At 42.3% G+C, this 26,027-nt stretch overlaps 1 protein-coding gene across 1 annotated transcript in view; it reads left to right on the top strand.

Moving 5' to 3' along the window:
- Positions 1–25,783, top strand: part of ANTXR1 (ANTXR cell adhesion molecule 1) — a 238,567-nt gene extending 212,784 nt beyond the window's left edge. The window contains exon 18 of the mRNA XM_002799283.4: positions 21,864–25,783. Within this exon, the coding sequence (XP_002799329.3) occupies positions 21,864–22,124 (261 nt within the window). The 3' untranslated portion in view covers positions 22,125–25,783. The remainder of the gene's footprint in view (positions 1–21,863) is intronic.
- Positions 25,784–26,027: the final 244 nt, after the last annotated feature.

Below are 26,027 nucleotides of genomic sequence, written 5' to 3'. Positions count from 1 at the left end.
ACTTGGACATTAACAGACCAAAGGAAATGCCATGCCTTACTCAGAGCCAATTTCTCTTCTCTAGAAGAGACATTCTAAAGAATTAGAGAATTCTAATTCTCCTGTGTCACTCTCCAAGTCCCCCGCAGTCTTCCTCCTGTTGTCTTTTCTCATTTGTTTGGTAACTTTTCTTTCCTATGAATTTACCAGCCTGAAGAGATGAAAGTCCTGAGTTTTCCTACTTCCTTTTTACACAAATGGAGGAATAAGGAAAGCTGTCATTGGAAGGATAGCACTCAGTACATGAGCAAAGCAACTCAAGATTGTCTCCTTTAGCTCCAGTAAGGCTGATCCAAACTGGGAGGTCACTGTTGAAGCTTAGATCAAACAAGGGCCAACATCACTATCATCAACACCATCATCATCATGACCAAAATGATCCATAAATGTTCTAATTTTTGAAGAGGTTTGCTTAAGGTGAAGAAGGTTTTAATATCTTCATTGTGTGCTGGATTCTTTATATCAGAATAACCAAACTGAGGTGTTAAGAGAAAGAATATCAGAAAATCAGGCAAGACCTTGTTTGCCTAAGGAAATATGAATTGCCTAAAGGAGGAAATGGCTAAAAATTACAGATGATTTGCTTAATCTCGAATGTAGATGTATACCCAATTTCAGTTAACCTTTGGGTATGTAGTGAGCAAAAACCACACCTCCACTCTTCCCTTGGAGTTTTAAACTCTGGCACATAAACTGTGTTCTCATCTCCACCTGGTCCTGCCAATGACAAGTTGAACGCTGTCTACTATAACTGCATGGTCAGAGCCCCTGAGTAGCATTTAAGGTAATAGAAAAAAACCAGCTACTGTGCCAATAGCCTTTGAGAGATGACCTGTACTGATACAGATACCAGGTTATCTTTGGCATAAGCCAGGCAAAAACACAAATAGGATCTCCTCAGAAGTACTTTCAAGGCTTCCAGACTGGGAATTTTCCTTTGATACCATCCTCATCGATCGTCAGATTGTGTATGATCATTATTTCAGAGACTCAAATCAGAAGTAATGTCCATGTAACTACCAACCTTCTGGAACAGAAGGTTGAGATCGCTGTTGGTTTTTTTGACAGAAGACTGTGGCAACACACTGAAAGTAGGCGAAAGGTAATCCAGATGGTAATCAGCTGTAAAATTGTTCTGTTTATGGGAAGAATGAAGTACCATGCCCTGCTGCTGCTCTTCACTTTGTTTTTATTACCTTGTTTCCTCCCTATTCCCTTCCCCTGCCCTCAAACCTCTACCTCCCTGCAAGTGCCCGACTTCCAAGTTTCGGAAGGTGGGCTTGCATTCCATTCCATGCCTAGGGAAAGAGCCTGCAAGGCCCCACCGTTGCTCAGGCACTCTCTTAACCAGAGCATAAAGGATTGGCAGACACCCTGGCGTGATCCTACACAGCAGTCTTCAGATACAGCTGCTCTTCCATCCCCAAACACCTAAATCTATGGCTCCTGGCAGCTTGGAAAATGTCATTTTCCTCTGAAAATGACATAAGAGGCAGAAGAGTCTCAACGCCACTCTCCGTTACAAAAGTACTCCTCCTAAAATATTAATATTTGCGCTTAGTTCACATTATACCGTGTGACTAACATACAAAGAGAAATCTTCTTGGAGATTAAACAAGTCTCTCTTGGGCTGACTGCACAGTTTGGGGAAGTAAGCCCCAGGTCAGAAGCTGCCTGGAGACATCCTGAGTGTCACCCTCCCTCCGTTTTCTGTGGTGCTGCCAGTCTGTGTGAATGAGTTCATGTGCTCATCTCCTGGCCAGCCCCTCCCTTCTCTTCTCTGTAGTGCTCTGCACACTTTGGTCCTTTTGCCTCCCCCCACTCCCTCAAAATTTGACCTTCCTGTGTCCCTTTATTCCGATCACCACCTCTCAAATTTCACAGTCCCAAGCGCCCTATCCCTGGCCTCAAAAGAATAGATCCTTATTCTGGCTAACCCACATGTTACTAGATGCCAGTGTCCAGGGAATTTCTCTCCCGGATAACACTCTGGCATTTTAAAAGGAATCTCCATGAGATTCCCACAGGGGATCCCTAATGTTGAAAATATCAGACTGAGCCAGGCACACTGGCATATGCCTGTAGTCCCAGCTACTCGGGAGGCCAAGGTGGAAGGATCGCCTGAGCCCAGGAGGTTGAGGCTGCAGTGAGCCACGATCGTGACACCGCACTCTAGCCTGGGTGACAGAGTGAATTAAAAAATTTACTTTTTATTTTATAAAAAAAATAAATACTTTAAAAACATATATATATCAGACCAAGTGGTAGTCTGGACATGTCCGGGGTACAAAGAGTAGGAAGAAGATACCTCAAGGCAGGGAAATTTTGGTGTTCTGCTCAGCTCACTACAGAGGCACTCATTAACCTCATGGGCAGGGGAGAAGCAAGGGAGATAGGATGCCGGAGAGAGGCGAGCTGAGAAAAAGCAACAAGTTTAGAGAAACTGATGATGCAAACCCCCAGACTCCCTCTCCAGCTTCACAATGTAGTTCTTTAGCCTCTTCAGGGAGCTTATTGATTGAACAGTAGCAAATGTTGGATATTATTCCAGAGCTTCTTTTAGACCAAACAATATGACAAAGTCCCTGCCTTCAAAGAAAGAAGGCTGAAAAGCAGGAAAGGACCAGATGGGAATTGTGATGGCCAGAAAGAGGACAAGGAGTATTGCTGTCACTATTGGGCTTTTTGCTTATTCATAATTTCAACCACTGCACAGCTAAGGCTCCCAGAAAATCGGAGTGAGCTGTTCAGAACTGCAGTGTCCCCCCACACTACCTCTCAATTGCATTCCTCTGCCTCAGTCCCAGCCACATCTCTCAGCCTCAAGAATCCTGTTCCTCAATGAGGGGGTTGGTAGCCATAGCATGAGAAGGGGGAGTGGGCCAAACCACCAGCAACCCCACTCATTGCAGGGTCTTTGGAGACTGAACAGAGATTGTTCTTACTAAGCATGAGGTCACCTTTCTTTTCCTGGACTGTCTGGATTCACAGAGTTTATTTGGGTTCTCTGGCTGAATTCACTCCAGAGCTGATCTCTGTGAGCCGGCCCTGGGATCTAGCTCAGAGACGCTCCTCCAGGTCCCAGTCCTCATCATCCCCTGTGGAGAGGGACCTGGTGAAAGACCAGTCAACTGGGGAAGGACGTGGAGCAGGTCACGAGGCCAGAGGAAGACAAAGTTCAAGCTAGTTCCAAAGGCCTCATCAATCGGTAGGAAATGGGAGAGCCTAGGAGCCAAAATGGTGATTGACAAGTAAGAAATGCTGTAAGCCAGGAGCAGCAACATAACCAGTGAGAAGAATTCTGGAGTCAGAGGCCCATCCAGGCACTTGGGGTGACCTTGTTATCCTGGTAAGGGTTTGTGCAACTAGGAGAAACCATTGAAATAGCAGAAATAAAGCAGAGGTCATACCGTTTGTCATCTCTCCAAGTGGAGCTTTCTGCTGAGTCCACTTTTAATGAACAAATAAAATTCATTGGTAATTAGCAACATTATTTATAATCCAGGTGCTGAAATCCCCCAAACCTTTACCCTGCCTCTTTCCAAAAGATTTAACATGTATTTTTTTTCCTCTTAAAGATTCCTCTTACAATCTCAATATGAGTCCAACAACCATTTCTTCCCAGATCATACAGAGCACGAGCTCAGCCCAGCCTGGGGAGAAGTATCACAGACATTTAATTAGTGCAGGCTGGATACATGAAGCATTTCGTGCACCATGAAAATGGGGCATTTTGATACTGGCTCGTGGTCTCATTTCAGATCCAACTTCTACATGGTCTTGCAATTAGGAAGAGTATTGGGGCCCACTGGAAGCCTGAAAACAGTTTTGAGGTTGGATAACTTAATGCTTTTTTTTTACTCCTAAATGAATCCCAGATTTTGAGTGCTGTAAATTTTTTGTTTCTCTGTCTGACATTAGCCGGAATACTTCAGGGTTTTGACTACTGTCTTCCTTCAGTTTCATCTGAAAGGCACTCTGACAGGATCATGGCAGCCCTTACCTGAAAAGCAGACAAGTCCAGGAAACAGTCCAGAGGCTTCTGGGAGCCAGCTGGGCAGGTCTCGCCTCTTTAAAGGTGGGCAGCCAACTCCATGGTCAAAAATTAAGAGGTTGCCCAAAGCCCAGCCTGATCCCAGAAGATCACAAGAGCCTACCACAGCACCCCAAATGCCCAGCACTGGGGCCACTCCTTTACAATAAAATACTGTCATCAGAAGGTTCCTTTCTTGAATTATATTATTTAGGTTAGAAGTTCAGCCGACCTATCAAAAGCCCAAAATAATACAAGCTTTAACCATCGAACCTTTTTTTCCCCTCTCACGTGTAACTCTCTGGGAATAAACTGTCCAGAGTCAACATGGCGGCTCCATGCTGTCAGGGGCCCAGGCTCCTTCCATCTTCTTTCTCCACCACTCCAAGAGTGTGGTTCTTGTCGGCATAGTCCAATAATGAAAAGGGCTGGGGTGTGCTCTTTAAGGCACAGCTTAGAATTTGGACATATAATTTCTGCTCACCTCCAGCTGGCCAGAGCATAGATTACATGGCCACACCCTGATGCAAAGAAGGCCACACCCACCTGCAATTCATGCACCACACTAGGTCAAGCTCAGCATCATTTACTGCCTCTTGAAGCAGCTTTTACAAAGAAGGCTGGGAAATGTAGTCGTTGCTGGCTGGTCATGTGGCCAGTGAAACTCAGGGGTTCTACTACTAAAGGAAGAAAGTGAAAATGCATATGGGAGACAGTTATCAATCTCTATGATAGTATATTTTTGTGTCTATGGAAAGACAGAGCCTATTAAGAAATAAACCACTATAGTGGACCCAGCTTGTGGATCAGATTAGAGGTTTGTCCCTTAGAAAGCACAGAGGATTATGAGGGGAGAGGCACATAGGACAAGTAAGTTGTGATTGGAAAAAGGGATAGGGATACACAAGGCGCTTCTCCAGGAAGAGTCACTGTAGGGCACTGAAATCCTAAAGAAGGAAGAAATAGAGACATAGAAAGCTGGAACAGAACAGCTTTGGAGGCTGGGTAAGTGTTGGGACCCATGGCAACTTTTCAAATGGGTAATATTACTGGTGGCCAACTCTTTTCATTGCTATGCTTCTTGATTCATTCTGCCCTAGATTCATTCCAATCTAAAAGCACATGTTGCTCAAAAGAAAGAACATAGAGTCTAAACAGACCTGGATTTATATCTTCACTCAGTCACTTACTTATAGAGATAGCCTGGGAAAATTACATAGCCTTTCTGAGCTGTTTCTACATTTTTTTGTCAGGATAAAGGGGATATTAACCAACAGTGCTTTTAGGAGAACAAAATGAGTTGATGAATATAAAGCAGCTAGTGCCAAGCCTGGCACAGCGTAAGCACTCAATGAATGGTAGATGGGATTAGTATGAAAGTTTTCACTCCATAACAACTGGTCCCTCAAATGAATACATATGAGTAGGGGGCTTGGCCAGTGTGACAATGTCGTGGGATAGGAAAATGGTGCGTGTGTGAAGTGCTGAGAAGACACCTACCCATTTAGGATGCTTCTCTTAGTGTGCTCAGGCTGCCATAACAAAATACTATGGACTGTGGGGCTTAAACAACAGAAATTTATTTTCTCACAGTACTGGAGACTGGAAGTCTGAGATCAGGGTGCCAGTGTGATCAGATTCTGGTGGGGCCCCTCTTCCAGGCCGTGTGCTCACATGGCCACTTCTTGGTGCACGTGTGAGTAGAATGAAAGCAAGCCCTGTGGAAACTCTTCTTCTAAGGGGACCAACCCCATCATGAGGGAGGCACCCTCGTGACCTCATCCAACCCTAAGTGTCTCCCAAAGACCCCGCCCCCAAATACTATCCCATTGAAGGCTGAGGCTTCAACACATGGATTTGGGGAGACACACGCATTTGGTCCATAACAGTGCCACTCACTGCCAACAATACAGGAAGCACAAAAGCAAACTTGTTCTTTTTTAAGAAAATTAATATTCCATTTTGGGGAAAAGGTGTTGACGGCTACAGGCATAGTAAAAGAACTCATCCTGAAGATGGCATTCCTTGCATTGGTGCAAAAGAAGAAAACAAATCTTCATCCATGAGCTTGTATATATGGAGCAGGATGAGGTTGGTGCTGTGCACCAGATGAATCAGTCATTTCATAATTTTACATTTTCACATCCAAGCTAAATAATGCTCTTGACCAAACAATCTTAGTCGGTTTATCTTCTGGCACCAATATTTAAAGCAAATACCTCAATATAAATAAAATAATGAATCAAAAGACTATACTAATGGTGGTTCTAAGTAGTTAGAGTCATTAAACTGGGGACAGGAAAAATATCCTCAAGATTCTTAACAGGGGAGACAGAAAGGGCAAGAAGGAAGACTCTAAATAATATTAGTTCATCCAGGGTCAGACTTTCACTCACTCAGCATGACCATGCCATGGTGGTTTTTTTTTTAATCTTAGAAAAGTGCATTAAATCTAAAGCATTAGTGAGACCCATCCAAAATGCTGATTAAAACCAGGCTCTCTGGAGAGGTAATTGCTACACTGCTTGGCAGGACCCAGGAGTGTACATTGGACTTGATGCCATTGATGAAGAGAAGATGGTCAGTACCAATGGCTGGTTTTAAGACGAGCAAAGCTAAGAAACAATATTTAGGATGTGCCACACTTGGTCACCACTCAGCATGATTTGCTTCCTCTTATTGTTTTCAATTTCCTCTACCACCTCTAAAGTATACACCCAGGGTATCTCTGCATAATTCTTTGTCTTGCCACTTTGAAAGGTGTGAATTCTGAGCCAGTCCCTGTTTAGTGACAGCACTTTGGCCACCTGATCACTTTTCCTAAATCTCCTTTCTCCAACCCTATTTTGTCTTTATTTCTTGAAACTTGTCAGAACTAAACAGGTGTAAACATAACATGCCATGGTTTTATAGAGTGATGAGATTTAAAGAAGGGATTTAAGCATCAGACAAGGAGGTTTTATTTCCTTATGTCATCTAGTATATTTTTGCCTTTTTTAGCTATGAAGGTTTATTGACCTTCCTCGGAGGCCATCAGAGTGAGTTCTTCACCACTTGGCCTTACAAATTCATTTGTATTGCAAGTAATTAGTTGTATCTTTATGCATAGGGTAGACATGGACAGTTAGCATTTCATATAGCCTTAGGACAGAGTTTGTTCATCCCTATTTTGATGGCAAGGCTACTTTATCTTACTGTGTTTCCTCTGTGTCTAAGTATTTATTAATGTTTTTTAAGATTTTCAAGTCAAAATGGCAATTTGAGTATATGTATTTAGCCTGACTTCAGAATCGGGAGACACTTTTCAACCTCAAGCTCCCCACTGGCAGCGTGAGAGAAGGTGATAGGATGTCATAGGCTTGGCTTACACAAGTAAGCCTGCACAAGTGTGTAGATAGGCAAAAACCCCTTTCCCGATTGCAGCATCTTTCCCAGTCCTGAGTTCAGCCCTTTCTCACCAGCATAATAACCTACATTTCTTTTAACTTTTTTTTTAGGTTTGGGGGTACATGTAAAGGTTTGCTACATAGGTAAACATATGTCATGGGGGCTTGTTATACAGATTATTTCATCACCCAGGTATTAAGCCCAGTACCCAATAGTTATCTTTTTTGCTCCTCTCCCTCCTCCTACCCTCCCTACTCAAGTAGACTCCAGTGTCTGTTGTTTCTGTCTTTGTGTTCATAAGTTCTTATCATTTAGCTCCCACTTATAAGTAAGAACATGCAGTATTTGGTTTTCTGTTCCTACTTTAGTTTGCTAAGGATAATGGCCTCCAGCTCCATCCATGTTCCTGCAAAAGACATGACCTCATTCTTTTTTTATGGCTGATAGTATTCCATGGTGTATATGTACCACATTTTCTTTATCCAATCTATAACCTACATTTCAAAATGAACACTGCGGGGTAATATCCAGAAGACAGAAAAGGAAATGTGTGATGGTTGCCTTTGGAGTTACATCTTTCTGTCATCCAGTTATCCCATCTTTCTCCTGGGGACCTTGGGTTCTAGTGGCGTAAAGTCCTAGTCCATCAGGCAACAGCCAGAGCACAGATCGGGATCCTCCGCAGCACCTTAGGGAGGGGTGCCAAGTTCAGAGTCCCAAAAAAAAGGGGGAAACCTACAACTCATACTCAGCTTCCACACAGCATGAGTGACCCCACTAGGCAAAGTGATGAGTTGCTTCTTGTTTCAGTATTGTTCTGTAACAAACCATCCCAAACCTAATGACTTAAACTGCAATTTGCTATTTTTCCCTCTCATTTTTTGGGTCGATTGGGCTCAGTGGGATAGTTCTCATTTGGAGTCTCTCATGAAGTTGCAGACAGATGGCAGCTGGGGCTGGAATCACTGGAAGGTTGACTGGATATCCCAGAAGGCTCCTTCACTCCTTTGACCACCTTCATTGTACCTCAACAGGCCTCCCTGCAGTAGACTAGCCAGGATTTCTTACATGGAGGCTCACGACACCAAAAACAGGAAGCAGAAACTGTCAGGCCTCAGAAGCAGCCTCAAAGCTAGCACAACATCACTTCCATTATATTCAAACGATCACAGCCAACCCAGATTCAAGGGAGTAGAGGCATAGACCCCTCCTCGCCACAGTACATGTGTACTACAGCGGGAAAAGATGGCAGCCACCTTTGCAGATAAGCCATCACCACCACAAACAGGAAGCAAGAATTATTTGGGATGGAAGATTTTCCCTCTGCCCAGAGAGCCCTGAAAGAGCACCCTCCCTGCTACTCTTGGGTGGCCCAGTGATTAAAGGAGCAAAGTTTGTGCAAATATCATTGTGTAAAACATTGGAGAAAAGTAGTTTAATAAACTCACAATCACCCTTGGATTTCAATAAAGCAAGCAGATGAAAAAGTAAATAAAAAATATAGAGGCTTTAATTAAAAATCTAATCAAAAAATAATTAATGGATATTTATTTAACAGCAACCTTCAAATAAATAATTCATATTATTTTCTTAACTTGTAAAACTCAACTATAACTTAGGCCACAAAGAAAACCTGAAAAAAAGAGAACATATAATTTTTAGAGTCCACATATACCACCAAAAATAAAAATAAAAATCTAGAATTTAGCAATAAGGGATTAAACTCTTGCTTTAAAAAAAAGCACTTAGACACCACTGCACTCCAGCCTAGGCAACAGAACAAGACCTTGTCTCAAAAAAAAGCACTTTGAAGTTTTAAAGCACTCTCATAAATTACTGTTCAGTCCAAGAGGAAATCAAAACTGCAATTAACTGGGATCCGAGAAAATAATGACAATTGGAACATCTCAATAAAAACTTGTGGGATTTGGAAACATCATAGCCTTAAATTCTTTCATTATTAAACAAGAAAAAATGAAAACAAATGAGGTAAGAATTAGTTAAAACTTAGAAAATAATATGAAACAAATCTACAGAAAGCAGAACCACAGAATCTATGAATGAAGAACAAAGTGATGAAAACAAAGCAAAATCAGTAGAACTGAGAAGTCTTTAAGAATGTCTTTGGAACTACCAGTATCACTGATGAATCTTTGAAAGACAAATCTAAAAAAGAAGGTCAGAACATTAAAATATGTAATTACTAAGAAAGACAAAAGGGCTATCACAACAAATGAGGAGATTTGTTTACCTGTAAGAATGTTCTGTGTACAAAGTACAAATCTATGCAAATGCTTTTAGAATCTTGATGAATGAATGATTTTCTAAGAAAGGATAAATTACAGAAATTGACTCAAAAAAAGTACAAAACCTGAATCAGTCAATATCTGTGGCAAAAATTTTTAAAGGCATCTAAGAACTATACTTTTAAATAACAGCATGTCTAGAAAATTTTTGAGAGAATTATCTCATTCTTATGTACCTGTTATAAGAACAAGTAATTCTTGTGCTATTTCAGAAATACAGAACATATAAAAAGATGAAAATCCTCCCAGATTGTTTTGTGAAGTTAACATAAAGTAGCTCACAACAAAAGGAACATGACCAAATTCACCCGTGAATTTGGGTGCAAAAATCCTAAATCAAAGATTATTAATTTCAGAACTTTTCAAAAGTTTATTTCAGAAATGTGCAGATAATTTTTATTAGAAAAAAATTTATAAAAGATATATCAGTAGGTGAAAATATAGGAACAATATAATGATCTTGATATCAAAAAGATATTTGATAGAATTTAAAATATTACTTTTTGAAACTATCAACTGACCATGAATAGGAAATTATTTCCTTAACATGAATAAAAATATCTATCAATGGGGTTATCTTACTTTATGTCAAAAAGTTATTTGATATTTGCTTAAATTTTTTAAACACTTAAACTGGAATTAAAGTATATTTTTAACAGAAGTAAGGATAACTAAACTACTTTATTTATGAAATACTGAAGGTATTCCCGCTAAAGACAAGAATAAGATAAAGGCACCTGACATCACTGCTAATCAATGCAATAAAACAAGAAAAAGTAATAATAGGTAAATATTAGAAATGGAAAATATTAAATTATATCAACAGAAATACTGTAAGAGAATTCAGTAAAATATTTAAATACAAAATAAATATACTAAGAGTAGGATGCTAAAATAGAGAAAAGTTAAACTTTACAATATCGACAATAAAATAAATCTAGAAGTAAATGTTTAAAAGAAGGCTGGAACTTACATTCGAAAATCACAAATTTGGAATGTGCTATTGATGGATGAGAAAACATAAAAATATAAAAGGCCATTTTCTCCAACTTAATTTATGAATTACATTATTCTAAATCATTGTTTGGAGGAACAATCAGATGAGGCTAGTGCAGATAATCTTGAAAAATAATAAAGATAGACTTATAAGATCAATATTACAATATGTTGTAAAACTGTAACAGTCAAAACTGCTGCTACAGATATAGACACATCAGAGAAGTGGAACAGAGATCTGAAAAAACAAATGAAAGACCAAGTGAGAATTTGCCTTATGATAAGGCTGGCATTAAATTAGTTGGAAAGTGGTAGATTGTTTAACAAATGGTATTTCTAAGTTAGCACAATTGGCTGATTTAGAAAAAGATGAAATAAATTTGAACTTGTACCTCACATCTCATAGCAAAATATATTCCGGATGAAAATAGTTAACATTTACTGAGTAATTTTGTATGTCAGGGACTGTTATTTATAGGCTGGGCACAGTGGCTGATGCCTGTAATCCCACCACTTTGGGAGGCCAAGGCCTCCTGAGATCAGGAGCTCGAGACCAGCCTGACCAACATGGTGAAAACCCGTCTCTACTAAAAATACAAAATTCCCCGGGTGGCGCACTCCTGTAATCCCAGCTACTTGGAAGGCTGAGGCAGGAGAATCACTTGAACCTGGGAGACAGAGGTTACCGTGAGCTGAGATTGCACCATTGCACTCCAGCCTGGGCAACAAGAGCAAAACTCCGTCTCAAAAATTTTAAAAAGTTATTTATTATTTTCATTAATCCTTACAATAATCTCATGAGCTAGGATCAATTATTTAACCCATTTTACAGAAAAGAAAACAGAAGTTAATTAATTTGTCCAAGATAACACAGTAAGTTGCAGAACCAGATCTTGAATACTAGTAGTTTGGCTCTAGAGTACACATTCTATAAACATAGAAAAATGAAACTATAACTAAAAAAAAAAAAAAAGAATGATGAAACTTTTTTTTTTTTTTTTAGGACAGAGTTTCACTCTTGTTGCCCAGGCTGGAGTACAATGGCGTGATCTCAGCTCACCGCAACCTCCACCTCCTGGGTTCAAGCGATTCTCCTGCCTCAGCCTCCCAAGTAGTTGGGATTACAGGCACGTGCCACCACGCCCAGCTAATTTTACATTTTTAGTAGAAATGGGGTTTCTCCATGTTGGTCAGGCTGGTCTCAAACTCCCAACCTCAGGTAATCTGCCCATCTCAGCCTCCCAAAGTGCTGGGATTACAGGCGTGAGCCACCGTGCCCAATGACAAAGGCCTTTCTAAGGGGTATGAAAAAATAGACTCTATGGGCCAGAGACAGTGGCTCATGCCTGTAATCCCAGCAATTTGGGAGGCTGAGAGTGGTGGACGATCTGAGCTCAGAAGTTTGAGACCAGCCTGGGCAACATGGTGAAAACCCGTCTCTACCAAATAGAAAAAACAATTAGCCAGGTGTGGTGGTGCATTCCTGTAGTCCCAGCTACATGGGAGGCTGAGGTGGGAGGATCACTTGAACCTAGGAGGCAGAGTTTGCAGTGAGCTGAGATCACGCCACTGCACTCCAACCTGGGTGACAGAGTGAAACCCCATCTCAAAAAAAAAAAAAAAAAAATAGACTCTATGGATTGATATAATTGGCTACCCACATAAACTTATTTAACTTCTGTACGTCAAAAAATACCATCAGTAAAATTTTTAAAAATCACAAACAAACAAAAAACATAGCTTACATAACCAGTATATTAGTCTGCTCTCATACTGCTATAAAAACTACCCAAGACTGGGTGATTTATAAAGAAAAGAGGCTTGACTCCCAGTTCTGTATGGCTGGGGAGGCCTAAGGAAATTTACAATCATGGCAGAAGGGGAAGCACATATGTCTTAGAGAAAGTGTGTGAGCGAGTACAGGGGAACTGCCCTCTATAAAACCATCAGATCTCATGAAACATATTCACTATTATGAGAACAGCATGGGGAAAACTGTCCCCATAATCCAATCACTTCTCTTTCTCCACATGTGGGGATTACAATTCAAGGTGAGATTTGGGTGGGGACACAAAGCCTAACCGTATCAATCAGTTTCATCATTACTCTATAAAGAGCTCTTACAAATCAATAAAAAAGATTTACAAAAAAATCAAAACCTCAGTAAAAGTGGGCAAAGTATATGAACAGACAAATCATTAAAGGTGAAATACAAAGGACTTTTATATATATATATATATATATATATGTAGTATGTGGGTGTGTGTGTATATACATGTGTGAGTGTATATATGTATATATATGTATATATATACACTCACACATATATCTTTATATCTTTACATATACATATACACACACATTTTAAAAACTTTCATCTCACAAATAATAAAACTGAACATGGAAACAATAATACAATTCCTTCAGATAGTCAAATTGGCAAAAATGTTTAATTCTAAAACTGTAAATGAAAGTGTAGGAAAATAGAAATCTCATAAAATAGTACTGGAACTACGAATGAATATCACTTTTTATAGAAGACAGTTTGACAGTATCAAAAACTGTTAAAATGTCCATAAACTCTGACCCAGAAATTCTACCTCGAACAATTTGTTCTAAAACAATTGACAGATGTATGAAAATACTTATGAATGGTTTTATCACAGCATTGTTTATAATAGAGAAAAATTAGATACACTCTTAATATCCAACAATAAAGAAATTCTTAACTGCATTTGGTGCTTCCATGTGATAGAGGATTCTACAACCATTGAAAATGACAGGGGAGAAGTGGTCACAGTAAACTACTTTAAAACTTTTATACAGGATGATCCCATTTTCCTAAATATATCCACCACTGGGTGTGTGTCTGTGCTCTGTGAAGATAAGCACAAAATATTAATTCCGAGTGCTCTAATTTAACATTCCCTTCTCCCTTCCTCTTCTTTCTTTTTTCATTGTGTATTTTTCAACTAAAGAGATACCATTTTTATTTCTACCCTTTCCTTCATTTTTCTAGTTTCCTCGTGTTACCAAATATTTCCTGTGTGCTTTCATCTTACCCTCAGTTCTGGCATCCAAAGACATTATTATGGAGAACGTGCCAGTTTGTGTGTCAGCAAAATGAATCAAATAACTAAAAGAGTTGACCTTGGATCCCTTTCCATGAACAGCACATAAAAGGCAGGCTATTATGAGATTTATAGGCAGGGCAAGTTTGAGGCAGAGAAAAGGGGAGCCGAGAAGGATCAGAGCATCACCACTCCCAACACACCCTTCTGTTTGCCCATGGCTCCAGCTTTGGGGAAGACGAAGGAGCAAGACAGGGTCTCGCTCTGTTGCCCAGGCTGGAATGCCCTGCAGCGGTGCCATGATAGCCCACTGCAGCCTCAAACTCTTGGGCATCCTTCTGCCTCAGCCTCCCAAGTAGCTAGGGCTAAGGGCACACACGTCAGGCTAATTTTTTTTATTTTTGTAGATACAGGGTCTCACTGTGTTGCCAGGCTGGTCTCTAACTCCTAGGCTAAAGTGATCCGCCTGCGTCAGCCTCCTAAAGTACTGAGATTATAGGCATGAGCCGCCTCACCTGGCCAGCAAGATAACTTTGAATGTGTCTGTGTGTATATACATTTTTATGTATACAGGTATACATACATTTTATACATACCTCTATCTACACATATGTAGACATACATATATATGTATGTATGTGCACATTTATATATGTGTGTGTGTGCGTGCATGCGTGTGTATGAATTTTACATGGAAAACCAAAATATCCAAGTGAAAGGGAAAGGCTGAGAGCAGGGAGACTGGTTTACTTGGTGGCCAAGTGTTAGAAGATGAGCAATAATGAGGGCAGGGCAGAATGAATGGGTATGAAGGGTCTTTATGAAACAGAATCAGAGCTTTCTCTGCTTCTCCCTGACTGTGGCAGAAGATGGCTGCTCCCTCATCCCTAGGTTCCCACTTTACATTCCCTCTATTCAAATGATCAGTCCTGACTGACTAACTACCTGTCACTCAGTGCTCATTCCAAATTCACTGGAGGGAGAATCTGATCGCTCTAGCTCAGCATAGTTGTCCACCTCTGGTCCAGTCAACTGTGGTCAAGCTCAGGGTCACAGATCACAAATGTGGTTGCTGGGGTCCATTTGACTACTGTCTGTCTTCACCTCTAGACTATATTCTTCATGAGGACAGGGACCTCAACATTTGCTCAGCACTGTCTGCAGCACTTTTGAAGACATAGCCGGCACTCAAAACCCATTTGTCAAAAGGATAAATGCAAAAATAAATTAACAAATGAAGAGAATCATAGGGTAGAAGGCTAACTATTAAGTCACCCTATCCAGCCATCCATTCATCGTTCATGTGTTTAATTCATCAGTAGAGCACCACCTTTGGCAGGATTGTGTCAATTGCCTTCAATATGTCCATGAGGTTTTGTGGTCTAGCCTGAGTTTACAAGAATGATTTAAGTTAGAAACTATGCGCATAATTCCAAACAACTGACTTTGGAAACCTAATTCATTAGTAACTTGAGAAATACCTATAGCCCTCCAAACAAGATAATCAATGGGAGAACTAGGCCAGAGAAAAAAGGTATTTGTCAGAGGAAACTTGGCGTATATGTTATACTTTGTCAATCTAATTATTTTAGAGTTCTTCCTGTGAAATCCAATCTCCTTAGATGACCTCCGTTCATAGGAAACTATTTGGTTTAATCTGTGGGAGCCATAGCATATTTTTAACCATCTCCAAAGTCCAGCTCCCTCTCCACTGAGCGTGCCTGATGCCCAAACAGATGTCTCATAACACTCAGCACACATGAGCTCACCACTGGCAACTCTTTTGCACACAATCGGCCCACACCTCTTGTCACATCTCCCTGTCATCCCACAAACTCAAATTCAGAACTTGCAGGCAAGCTCAAACTCTTACCACAATAATAGAAAAGCAGACCTCCAATTTTGAAATTTCAATTTATTAGTATTTTTTAAAATCTAATGACCAACCAGAAAATATGCAATACAAAGCATTAACCAAACTAATTAGTATAAAGAAATGTGCAAGCTGGCTGCCCCAAAAAAATTCAGATTAAATTATCCAAGGAAAAGGTTTCAAAGGAATTCAAATTTTGATGGAGGCCAGGCACGGTGGCTCACAGCTATAATCCCAGCACTTTGGGAGGCTGAGGCCGGCGGATCACCTGAGGTCAGGTGTTCGAGACTAGCCTGGCCAATATGGCGAAACCCTATCTCTACTAAAAATACAAAAAAATTAGCCAGACGTGGTGGCACACACCTGTAATTCCAGCTACTTGGGATGCTGAGACAGGAGAATCGCTTGAACCTGGGAGGCAGAGGTTGTAGTGAGCCAAGATCACTCTCACAGAGTGAGACTCCATCTCAAAAAAAACAAAAAATGTTGATGGAATTATAGAATATTAGGACTGAAAGGCCCTGAATGTCATCTAGCCGGTACAACTTTATTGGACAGATGAAGAAACTGAGGCTCATAGAGAGAAAGTGACTTGCCCCAGGTTTCACAATGATTATGTTAGCGGCAGGACTAGAGGTAGAACTCTGCCTCCTGACTGCAACCCACAAAGCAGACCACAGCCCCCACCACCAGTGTCCTGTCTCTATACTCCTCAGACCATCAATGCCTGGAGTTCAAACCCAGGGAAATCCAGAACCTGATCAACAAGATATTTCATCCTGATCATTTCATCATAACCATTTCAGAATATGTCACCTCCAATTGAAGCAAAGCTTTTTGTTGATGAACAATTTCCTTTGATAAAGCAATCAAAGGTAACCCAAAAATTATTTTTAGAGGTAACGTGAACCTTTCAAGTGTGGAAGCCAAGGGAAGTACATAGGATTCTTGCCATCCTTTCTCCAAGAACCTAGGAGATGTGCAAGGAGACCATGGGGAGGTGACTGAGAAGCCCTAAACTCATAGCTGTGTTCGTGGATCCTTGACCTCTGGAGAGCCTAAACCCGCAGGGAAAAATCAGAGCTTTCTAAGACATCTTGCGGCACCTTGGAGCTCCGGTGTGTGAGCAGTATCTGTTGAGTGCCAACTTGAACTTGAACGTTGAGCTCTTTAGAGCAACTCTAGGCTCCAGAAGAGAAGCCCTTGCGGCTGCCTCAGAGGTGCTCACCAACCAGTTAAGGAGCAATGTTTCTAATGGGAAACATTTAGAGAAAAGTGCCACACGGCAAATTATATTCCTCATTGAACAAATATTTGTGGAGGGCATAGGGTGGACCAAGCTGGACATCTTGCAAGAAAAGAGTAAGACATCAATTGAAAGACATAAGCACAGACCAGATCCCAAAGGGCTGTATGCCAGTGGAGGTGTTTGGCTTTTACTTTAAAGGTGATGGGGAATCACTAAAGAATTTTGAGCTGGAGAGTGAATTGGCCAGACTTAGGTTCGGGAAGAATCGCTTAGCTGTGTCAAGAGCTGCTGGATTGTGGTCAAGTCCTACACCGTGTGTTGCTATCTACAAGTCTTTCAAGAAATCATTTGCACTTTTAGCCTATATTCAGGAATACAGTATGAAGAGGATGAGTTCCTGAGGCAGAGCTAGGTTTTAATCCCACTCTGCCGCTTACTAGCTGTGTAGTCTTGAGCAAGTTATTTAAATAGGTGTGAGACTTTAGTTTTTTTCTGTACAATGAAAATAATGATGCTTAACTGACAGAGTTTTGATGATAAATAAAGACGCTAATGTACCTGGACATTTCACATGGTCCTCCCACCACCATGAGATACAGCCAAATCAAAATGGCACTTTCAAGCCTAGGAGGAAGGCCAGCTGGCATCGTGCTAAGCCTTCATTTAGCTGGAGATATTGTTGCATTTTCTTCTTAGAATTTAATCTGAGAAATGTTTGCTAATGTGTGAGAATAATTGGCATTCATTCCTGTAAATGAGGACACTGAGGTAAACTGAGGTCAAAGCCAAATCTTGGATCTGAATCAAACCACACAAAACCAGTACTGTAGAAAATAAAACTGGGTCACCAAGACTAGTGTTATGAAGTGAGAGTTCCAATCATCCTAGCAACCTTTTAACCAAACACTGGTGCAGATTTGCTGGCCTACATGACACTGAGAACATCTGGCCTTTCTATTATCCTCTTGCAAGCAAAAAACGATGTTGTGTAAACTGATCTTTAGGCCAATTATGTGGTCTAAATGTTACTGTGTTTGTGCTGGCACCTCTGACTCCAGGTTTTAAGAACTTATTGTAACCACACCCCTCTTGCAAAGACTGTGGGTCTTACTGTATATTACCCCAGGGATTTGTTGATGCCGAGTCTGCACCTTTTTTCAGGAAGAGAAGTACGTGTAAATTCATCATCAATCAAACGTGTGCGCAGTGCGCTGTGGGAGGTCCTATAAGAAATAAGTTACAGGGCTTAGTGGCAGCAGGAGGAGAGGACAGACATGAGAGAGCAGGCTCTAGGAGCTGCTTTGTTTTTCCCTACATTTTTGCTACATTTTTTCCTATTTACCAATTTTATTATAGAAGCCAGGTGTGGAGTATAGAAGCTGTAGTCTGCAGCTCGCTCAGAAGGCACTAAACTAGGAGTTGGAACACCTGATACCACCTCCAACTGGCCTTTCCACCACAGACAGGGTCTGATTGTGTCTGCGCATCCCCACCTGCAGAGACAGCATTAGACTCAGCTTCGTTTACTAAACACAGTGCGCCAGGCACTGTTCCAAGGCCTTCGTAACATTGATTAAGGGAGTCCTCCTAATCCTGTAGTGACAGGTGGTATGAATACCCCCACCTCACATCACACTGTGGGGTGTCCCACAGTGGGGGCAGGGCAGACGCTGGGAGCTTGCCCCCTCCCCTCTGGCTGCCTGATGAGAGCTCTGGGCTTTTGTGCTCAGCTCTAAAGGACCAGGTGATGGGGAGTTGGGGAAAGTCTATAATGAACCTCAGCACAATGCTCTGGAGTAGGTGACCCATGGGTGTACCCCTAGGGTGTTACTGACCAGAGGAAGGAGGACTCTCTGCCTCCACCATCACCATTTTACCCCACCCCATCGCCATCCCTCTGCTGCTCTGGCCAAGACACCATTGGCGGCAGCTGGAAGTGCTGACATCAGGTCTTCCTCCCCACCTCACTCCCCGCCACTGCCCTTTTTCATCCCATCTTCAGGGGACAGATGTGAGAGACCATCTTTTAGTCTGTGGATGCTTTCAGACCCTTTTGAAAACCGCTGGGAATCCTAACGTGGATGATGAATAGAGATATTGGCAGAAGAAGGCTGGGAGCTCCTGATTTTGTCTCTGGACAAAACAGCCTCTGGTGAAAACAGTAGAGTGACTTATTTCAATTGAAGAGAATAAGTACCTGAGCTTCTGGATTAATTAATTAGCCTCCCCTCTCGCCCAGCCTGGTGGCCAGCTCTGGAGGGGATCTGAAGCCGGATGAGCACTCGACCCCAGGCACCAGCAGCTCCTTCCCCAGGATGAGGGTTTCCCTTCATCTTTAAAGGACGCGAATCTCTTGAGCCTCTCAGTCTGACTTAGCATGTCTAGGAACGAAGGGCAGAACAGATAGCACAGTAAATCCCGGCTCTAAATTGTCGTCGCGGGAATTCATCACAGATGGTAATCATTAGGGCCCTCACATCTTAAAGGAAAGCTTTATCCAGAATCATAAATAAACTGTAACCGAGGCTTAGATTTATAAAGCTATAAAAGAGGGCAGCTTGAACAGCCGGGAATGTACAGTACTGGGTTACAAAATCGGCATCATGCCTGAAAGGCTGGACATAAACCGGGAGCTCTGGGCAGTGCAGCGAGGAGGGGGTAACTTCTTTGTGCAGTGAGTGGAACTCGAATCAGAGCCTCCCCCGCTTAGCACCTGGTTTAATCACATGAAATGCAAGCTCAGAGAAACAAGGGTGCTGACATCTAAACATAGCATTGCAACTCCTAAACCAATTGCAGTCCCATCAAGTTCGGCCCTTCCTCACCAAGATGCCCTCTGACTAATGCTATGTTCTAGGAATTAATTTTCAGTTTATTGCTAAGGTTTCCCACCCCCAACTTTTCCTGAGTGGCTCAGACAACTCCGTTTTTACTAAGAGTCCCTGTACCATGCAAACACCCTGTGAGGCTGTGAGCTGTGGAGCAGCAAAGCACAAAACAAGGCTGCAGCCTTCCAGAACTTTCTCGTCTGGCCAGGGAGGCAAGGCATTTACAGATGAAATAACTGTAGTATGCAGGCTGCAATGTGTGGTGTAGGCTGTAACTAGAGAACTCAAGGAAGCAAAGGGTAAGTGGAGGCTGGAGTCACTGTGGGGGAAACGTGTGGAGGAAAAGGGACATGGTTTATGACTTGAAGGACGCACGGGGCTGTGCACAGGGAGGGAAGGTTTGCTCAGCCCCACTGCCTCCCACAAGCATGTGGCTTGTCCCTATTGTGGCCCATCCTGAGCCAAGTCTCTAATAACACACTCTCATTTTCCTCTTGTCCTAGAGCTAATTTAAGCAGCAATTGTTCCCCAAATTCCACACCTCACGCTCTTCATTCCCGTTCAGGCTTGTCCCTAAAAGGCCTGGAAAGGGAAACTCATTGCTCTCTGGACATATCTCATTCAGGCTGGACACCACAGGATAACGTCCATTCTGGAGCATGTGGCCAGGAACAATTCCACACCCCAGCCCCAGGTCCAGCACAGAGGGCAGCCTCAGAGAGGAGCAACCCCACCCCGGCCTCCGTGAGGAACGATGCTGTAGGCATCCAGACATGCCAGAGAGAGAACAATAAGATGCCCCACAGGCATGGGAAGTGAGGGAGGCCAGGAGCCCTCAGGAGGGCGGGTACACACCCAGGCAAGTGGCCAAGTGAGCTCACACCAGCACAGAATGTGATGAGCAGGAGGGCCCGTCTCCCCTCCATTGCAGAGCTGAGTGTTGCACGGAAGCTCCTGAGTGCCAGATGAGACTAGAGGGTATCTAGTCGGGGACAGAGAAAGCACGCCTGTGCCTCTGGAGAGCAGAGCAGACACACTATAGGGGACCCAGGGCTACTTAAGGCTGGCTTTGGACGCTGACTTTCAGGAGGCTGCTGTTAGGGGTTCCGGGGTCTTCACTGCATTGTTCAGTTGAGTACCCAAGAAGGGTAGGGGAAAAGCAGAATTCAGGGTAGATGCCTGCTTGGCAATAGAATGTCCCCAGGTTGTATTTCTTAAGGTACACAGGTTGTCGGTTCCTGTGACGACAACTAAGGGTACCTGCACAGGTGCAGCCGCATGTAGATGAGGGATTCCCACAGCCAGAACAAGGGCAGGATAAACTGTTTATTATTTACTAGCACGTTGCAGAAGGCAAGGCATGGATGGGGAAGCTGTTTTGGTCACATCAGTAGAGATAGCTGCCTCCTTCATTCATTACCCGGAACAAGCGCTTGAGGGGCCACAGGCGAGGTAAATGCATCAGGGGCTCCACGACAACTCCAATCACAGATTCTAGCTACATCCTTGAATTACAATATAGGAGAAGCTCGTGGTGTTAACCTTCTGCCGTTTCCAGGCATGTAATTGAAATGAATCAGAATAAATGACTTTTGTTTGTGCAATATGAGGACCCCTTCCAGAAGGCAAAGTAGCAGCAGGAAGGATAATTCTGGAGTCTATTTTGGGTTAGAATCACCAATCCCCACCTCTTCCTAGTTGTGTGGCCTTGAAAAAGTAACCTCGCTTTTCTGAACCTGTTTCCTCATCTGTGCAATGGAACAGTTAATAATACCCGGTTAGCAGGGCTGTTGAGGAGATTCAGTTTGACGACCTCTGTACACAGCACCCAATTAAGGTCAGTCTCCTTCCCTTTCTCCCACTTGAGAGTTAGACTCCAGGAAAAGATAAATTTTGCAACACAGTCCAGGAAAAGAAAGCGGGGAGCTCACTTGTCCTCAAGTTCTACTATGTGCCACTGGAGAGTTGTCACCAACAGGGGCCTGCTTTCCGCATATTCCTTGCAAGCCGCCCACCGCAGCACCACAGGCCCTGATGTGAGGCCATCCGCTCATGCTTCCTTCTCTCCGGTTCTCTTCTAGGGGCGCTGCATCAACTTCACCAGGGTCAAGAACAACCAGCCGGCCAAGTACCCGCTCAACAACGCCTACCACACCTCCTCGCCACCTCCTGCCCCCATCTACACCCCCCCACCTCCTGCGCCCCACTGCCCTCCCCCGCCCCCCAGTGCCCCCACCCCTCCCATCCCGTCCCCACCTTGCACCCTTCCCCCTCCTCCCCAGGCTCCACCTCCCAACAGGGCACCTCCTCCCTCCCGCCCTCCTCCAAGACCTTCTGTCTAGAGCCCAAAGTTCCTGCTCTGGGCTCTCTCAGAAACTTCAGGAGGTGTTAGAACAAGTCTTTCCAGTTAGAGAAGAGGAGTGGTGATAAAGCCCACTGATCTTCACACATTGCTAAAAATTGGTTGGCAATGCCAGTATACCAACAATCACGATCCGCGGAAAGAAACAGATATTTTAAATTGCCAGAAAAAAAATGAGGAGGCAACTACAGTCACATTTATAGCCAGCCATCTATCACCTCTAGAAGGTTCCAGAGACAGCGAAACTGCAAGATGCTCTCAACAGGATTATGTCTCATGGAGACCAGTAAGAAAATCATTTATCTGAGGGTGAAACACAGAGTTGGATAAGAAATACATTGCTGGGTTTCTAAAATGCTGCCCTCCTGCCTCCACTCCACCTGCATCCCTGGACTTTGGACCCTTGGCCTAGGAGCCTAAGGACCCTCACCCCTGTGCACCACCCAGGAAAGAGGAAATCTTTGCCTACAACTTTGGAGATACTGGGGTGCCTGGTGTGGTAAGAAACTCAACATCAGACGGGTATGCAAAAGGATGTTCTCCTGGGGTTTGCAGGTATATAAAAATATATGCCATCTTTTCCTTGCAAATTCTTCGTTTCCAAGTGAGAAAGGGAGCAGGTGTTTACTGATGGAAAAGGTATGTTGCTATGTTGATGTGTAAGTGAAATCAGTTGTGTGCAATTGACAGGGGTGTATTGGTGGGAGCATCAGTTAGTTTCTAAAACCCACAGGCCATCAGCAGCTAGAGTTGGCTGGCTTTGGCCAGACACGGTCCCTAAATCAACAGACAATGGCATTGTCGAAGAGCAACCTGTTAATGATTCATGTGAAAAATCAAGGTTTGACTTCAGTTTAAATCACTTGAGGTATGAAGTTTATCCTGTTTTCCAGAGATGAACATGAGTTGATCTTCCCAAAATACCATCATTAGGACCTATCACACAATATCACTAGTTTCTTTTTTTTTTTTCTTGGTAAAGCTGTGCACCAGAGACTTCTGGGTAGAGCTGAGAGACTATGGTCCTGACATAATAAGGATCTTTGATTAACCCCCATAAGGGATGTGTGTGTATACAAATATATTTCTCTTTGGCTTTTCAACATAGAACATCAGCTGTTAACCAAGGGGAAATGCATCAGATCTGCAACACAGAAATGTTCTGCCTGAAATTTCCACCATGCCTGGGACTCGCCCCATTTCTCCAGGTCTTTCTGGATCTGTTTAATCAGTAAGCCCTATAATCACTTGCTAAACACTGGGCTTCATCGCCCAGGGGTAAAAACAGAGCTCCTTGTCGTGGGCCTCCTGCATCAGCCTATTCAAAATTATCTCCCTCCACAAGTCCTAAACTTCCTGTCCCAAGCCCCCCAAATTCTCAAATCTTTTCTGGAACAAAGCAGAATATAAAATAAATATCAATTTAATGGCTTGGGCTATGGTCTCCAAAGATCCTTCAAGAATACATCAAGCCAGCTTCATTTGCTCACTTTACTTAGAACAGAGATATAAGGGCCTGGGATGCATTTATTTTATCAATACCAATTTTTGTGGCCATGGCAGACATTGCTAATCAATCACAGCACTACTTCCTATTAAGCCCACTGATTTCTTCACAATCCTTCTCAAATTACAACTCCAAAAAGCCGCCACTCAACAGTCAGACGAACCCAACAACAGTCAGATGAGAGAAATGAAACCTACTTTGCTATCTGTATCTTAGAAAGCAAAAACAAACAGGAGTTTCCAGGGAGAATGGGAAAGCCAGGGAGCATAAAAGGTACAGTCAGGGGAAAATAGATCTAGGCAGAGTGCCTTAGTCAGGGACCACGGGCGCTGAATCTGCAGTGCCAACGCCAAACTAACGCATCTCCAAGTGTACCTCCAACCCTAGCCTTCTCCCACAGCTGCCTACAACAGAGTCTCCCAGCCTTCTCAGAGAGCTAAAACCAGAGATTTCCAGACTCATGAAAGCAACCCCCCAGCCTCTCCCCAACCCTGCCGCATTGTCTATTTCTTTAGAACACTAGGCTTCTTCTTTCATGTAGTTCCTCATAAGCAGGGGCCAGAATATCTCAGCCACCTGCAGTGACATTGCTGGGCCCCTGAAAACCATTCCGCAGGAGAATGGGTTCCCCAGGCTCACAGTGTAGAGACGTTGAGCCCATCACAACTGTTTTGACTGCTGGCAGTCTAAAACAGTCCACCCACCCCATGGCACTGCCGCGTGATTCCCGTGGCCATTCAGAAGTTCAAGCCAAGATGCTGACGTTGCTGAGCAACGAGATGGTGAGCATCAGTGCAAATGCACCATTCAGCACATCAGTCATATGCCCAGTGCAGTTACAAGATGTTTTGGCAAAGCATTTTGATGGAATAGGGAACTGCAAATGTATGATGATTTTGAAAAGGCTCCGCAGGGTTTGTTCTTAAAACCGACTCAGTGTGTCATCCCGGGTTATTTAGAATTACAGTTAAGAAGGAGAAACTTCTATAGACTGTATGAACAAGGTGATATCTTCATAGTGGGCTATTACAGGCAGGAGAATGTTTTAACTGGTTTACAAAATCCATCAATACTTGTGTCATTCCCTGTAAAAGGCAGGAGACATGTGATTATGATCAGGAAACTGCACAAAATTATTGTTTTCAGCCCCCGTGTTATTGTCCTTTTGAACTGTTTTTTTTTTTTATTAAAGCCAAATTTGTGTTGTATATATTCGTATTCCATGTGTTAGATGGAAGCATTTCCTATCCAGTGTGAATAAAAAGAACAGTTGTAGTAAATTATTATAAAGCCGATGATATTTCATGGCAGGTTATTCTACCAAGCTGTGCTTGTTGGTTTTTCCCATGACTGTATTGCTTTTATAAATGTACAAATAGTTACCGAAATGACGAGACCCTTGTTTGCACAGCATTAATAAGAACCTTGATAAGAACCATAGTCTGTTGATAGCCAGCTCAGTTTCTTGCCTGAAGCTTGGTGCACCCTCCAGTGAGACACAAGGTCTCTCGTTTACCAAAGTTAAGAACAGAGCTGGTGCATTAATTAATAGTCTTGGATATCTGGCCATGGGTAACCTCATTGTAACTATCATTAGAATGGGCAGAGATGATCTTGAAGTGTCACATACACTAAAATCCAAACACTATGTCAGATGGGAGTAAAATCCATTAAAGAACTGGAAAAAAATAATTATAAGATGATAAGCAAATGTTTCAGCCCAGTGTCAATTCAGTGAAAAAAATTAATGCTGTGTAAAATGGGTTGAATTAGTTTGCAAACTATATAAAAATATATGCAGTAAAAAGTCTGTTAATGCACATCCTGTGGGAATGGAGTGTTCTAACCAATTGCCTTTTCTTGTTATCTGAGCTCTCCTGTATTATCATACTCAGATAACCAAATTAAAAGAATTAGAATATGATTTTTAATACACTTAACATTAAACTCTTCTAACTCTTTCTTCTTTCTGTGATAATTCACAAGATAGTTATGGATCTTCAATGCCTCTGAGTCCTTATTATAAAAAATCAGTTATCACTATACCATGCTATAGGAGACTGGGCGAAACCTGTACAATGACAACCCTGGAAGTTGCTTTTTTAAAAAAAATAATAAATTTCTTAAATCAACTCTTTTTTCTGGTTATTTGTCTGTTTGTTATAAAAATAAAGTGCAATGTATTCAAGTCCTCAATATCCTGATCATAATACAGTGGTTGCTGTGCTATACATTAAAGTACACTTCTCAAATGATTTCATGCCTTCCACTAATTTCTCTACTGTCTGGATTACTGTCATTTCTTCCTTAGCTGTCAGACATTCAAAAATTTTTTTATTTCTCATAAATTTCAAATCAAAAATGTAATCCACACTA

This window comes from Macaca mulatta, chromosome 13, assembly GCF_049350105.2.
Source record: "Macaca mulatta isolate MMU2019108-1 chromosome 13, T2T-MMU8v2.0, whole genome shotgun sequence".
NCBI lineage: Eukaryota > Metazoa > Chordata > Mammalia > Primates > Cercopithecidae > Macaca > Macaca mulatta.
This window is presented reverse-complemented; position numbering and strand designations above follow the sequence as displayed.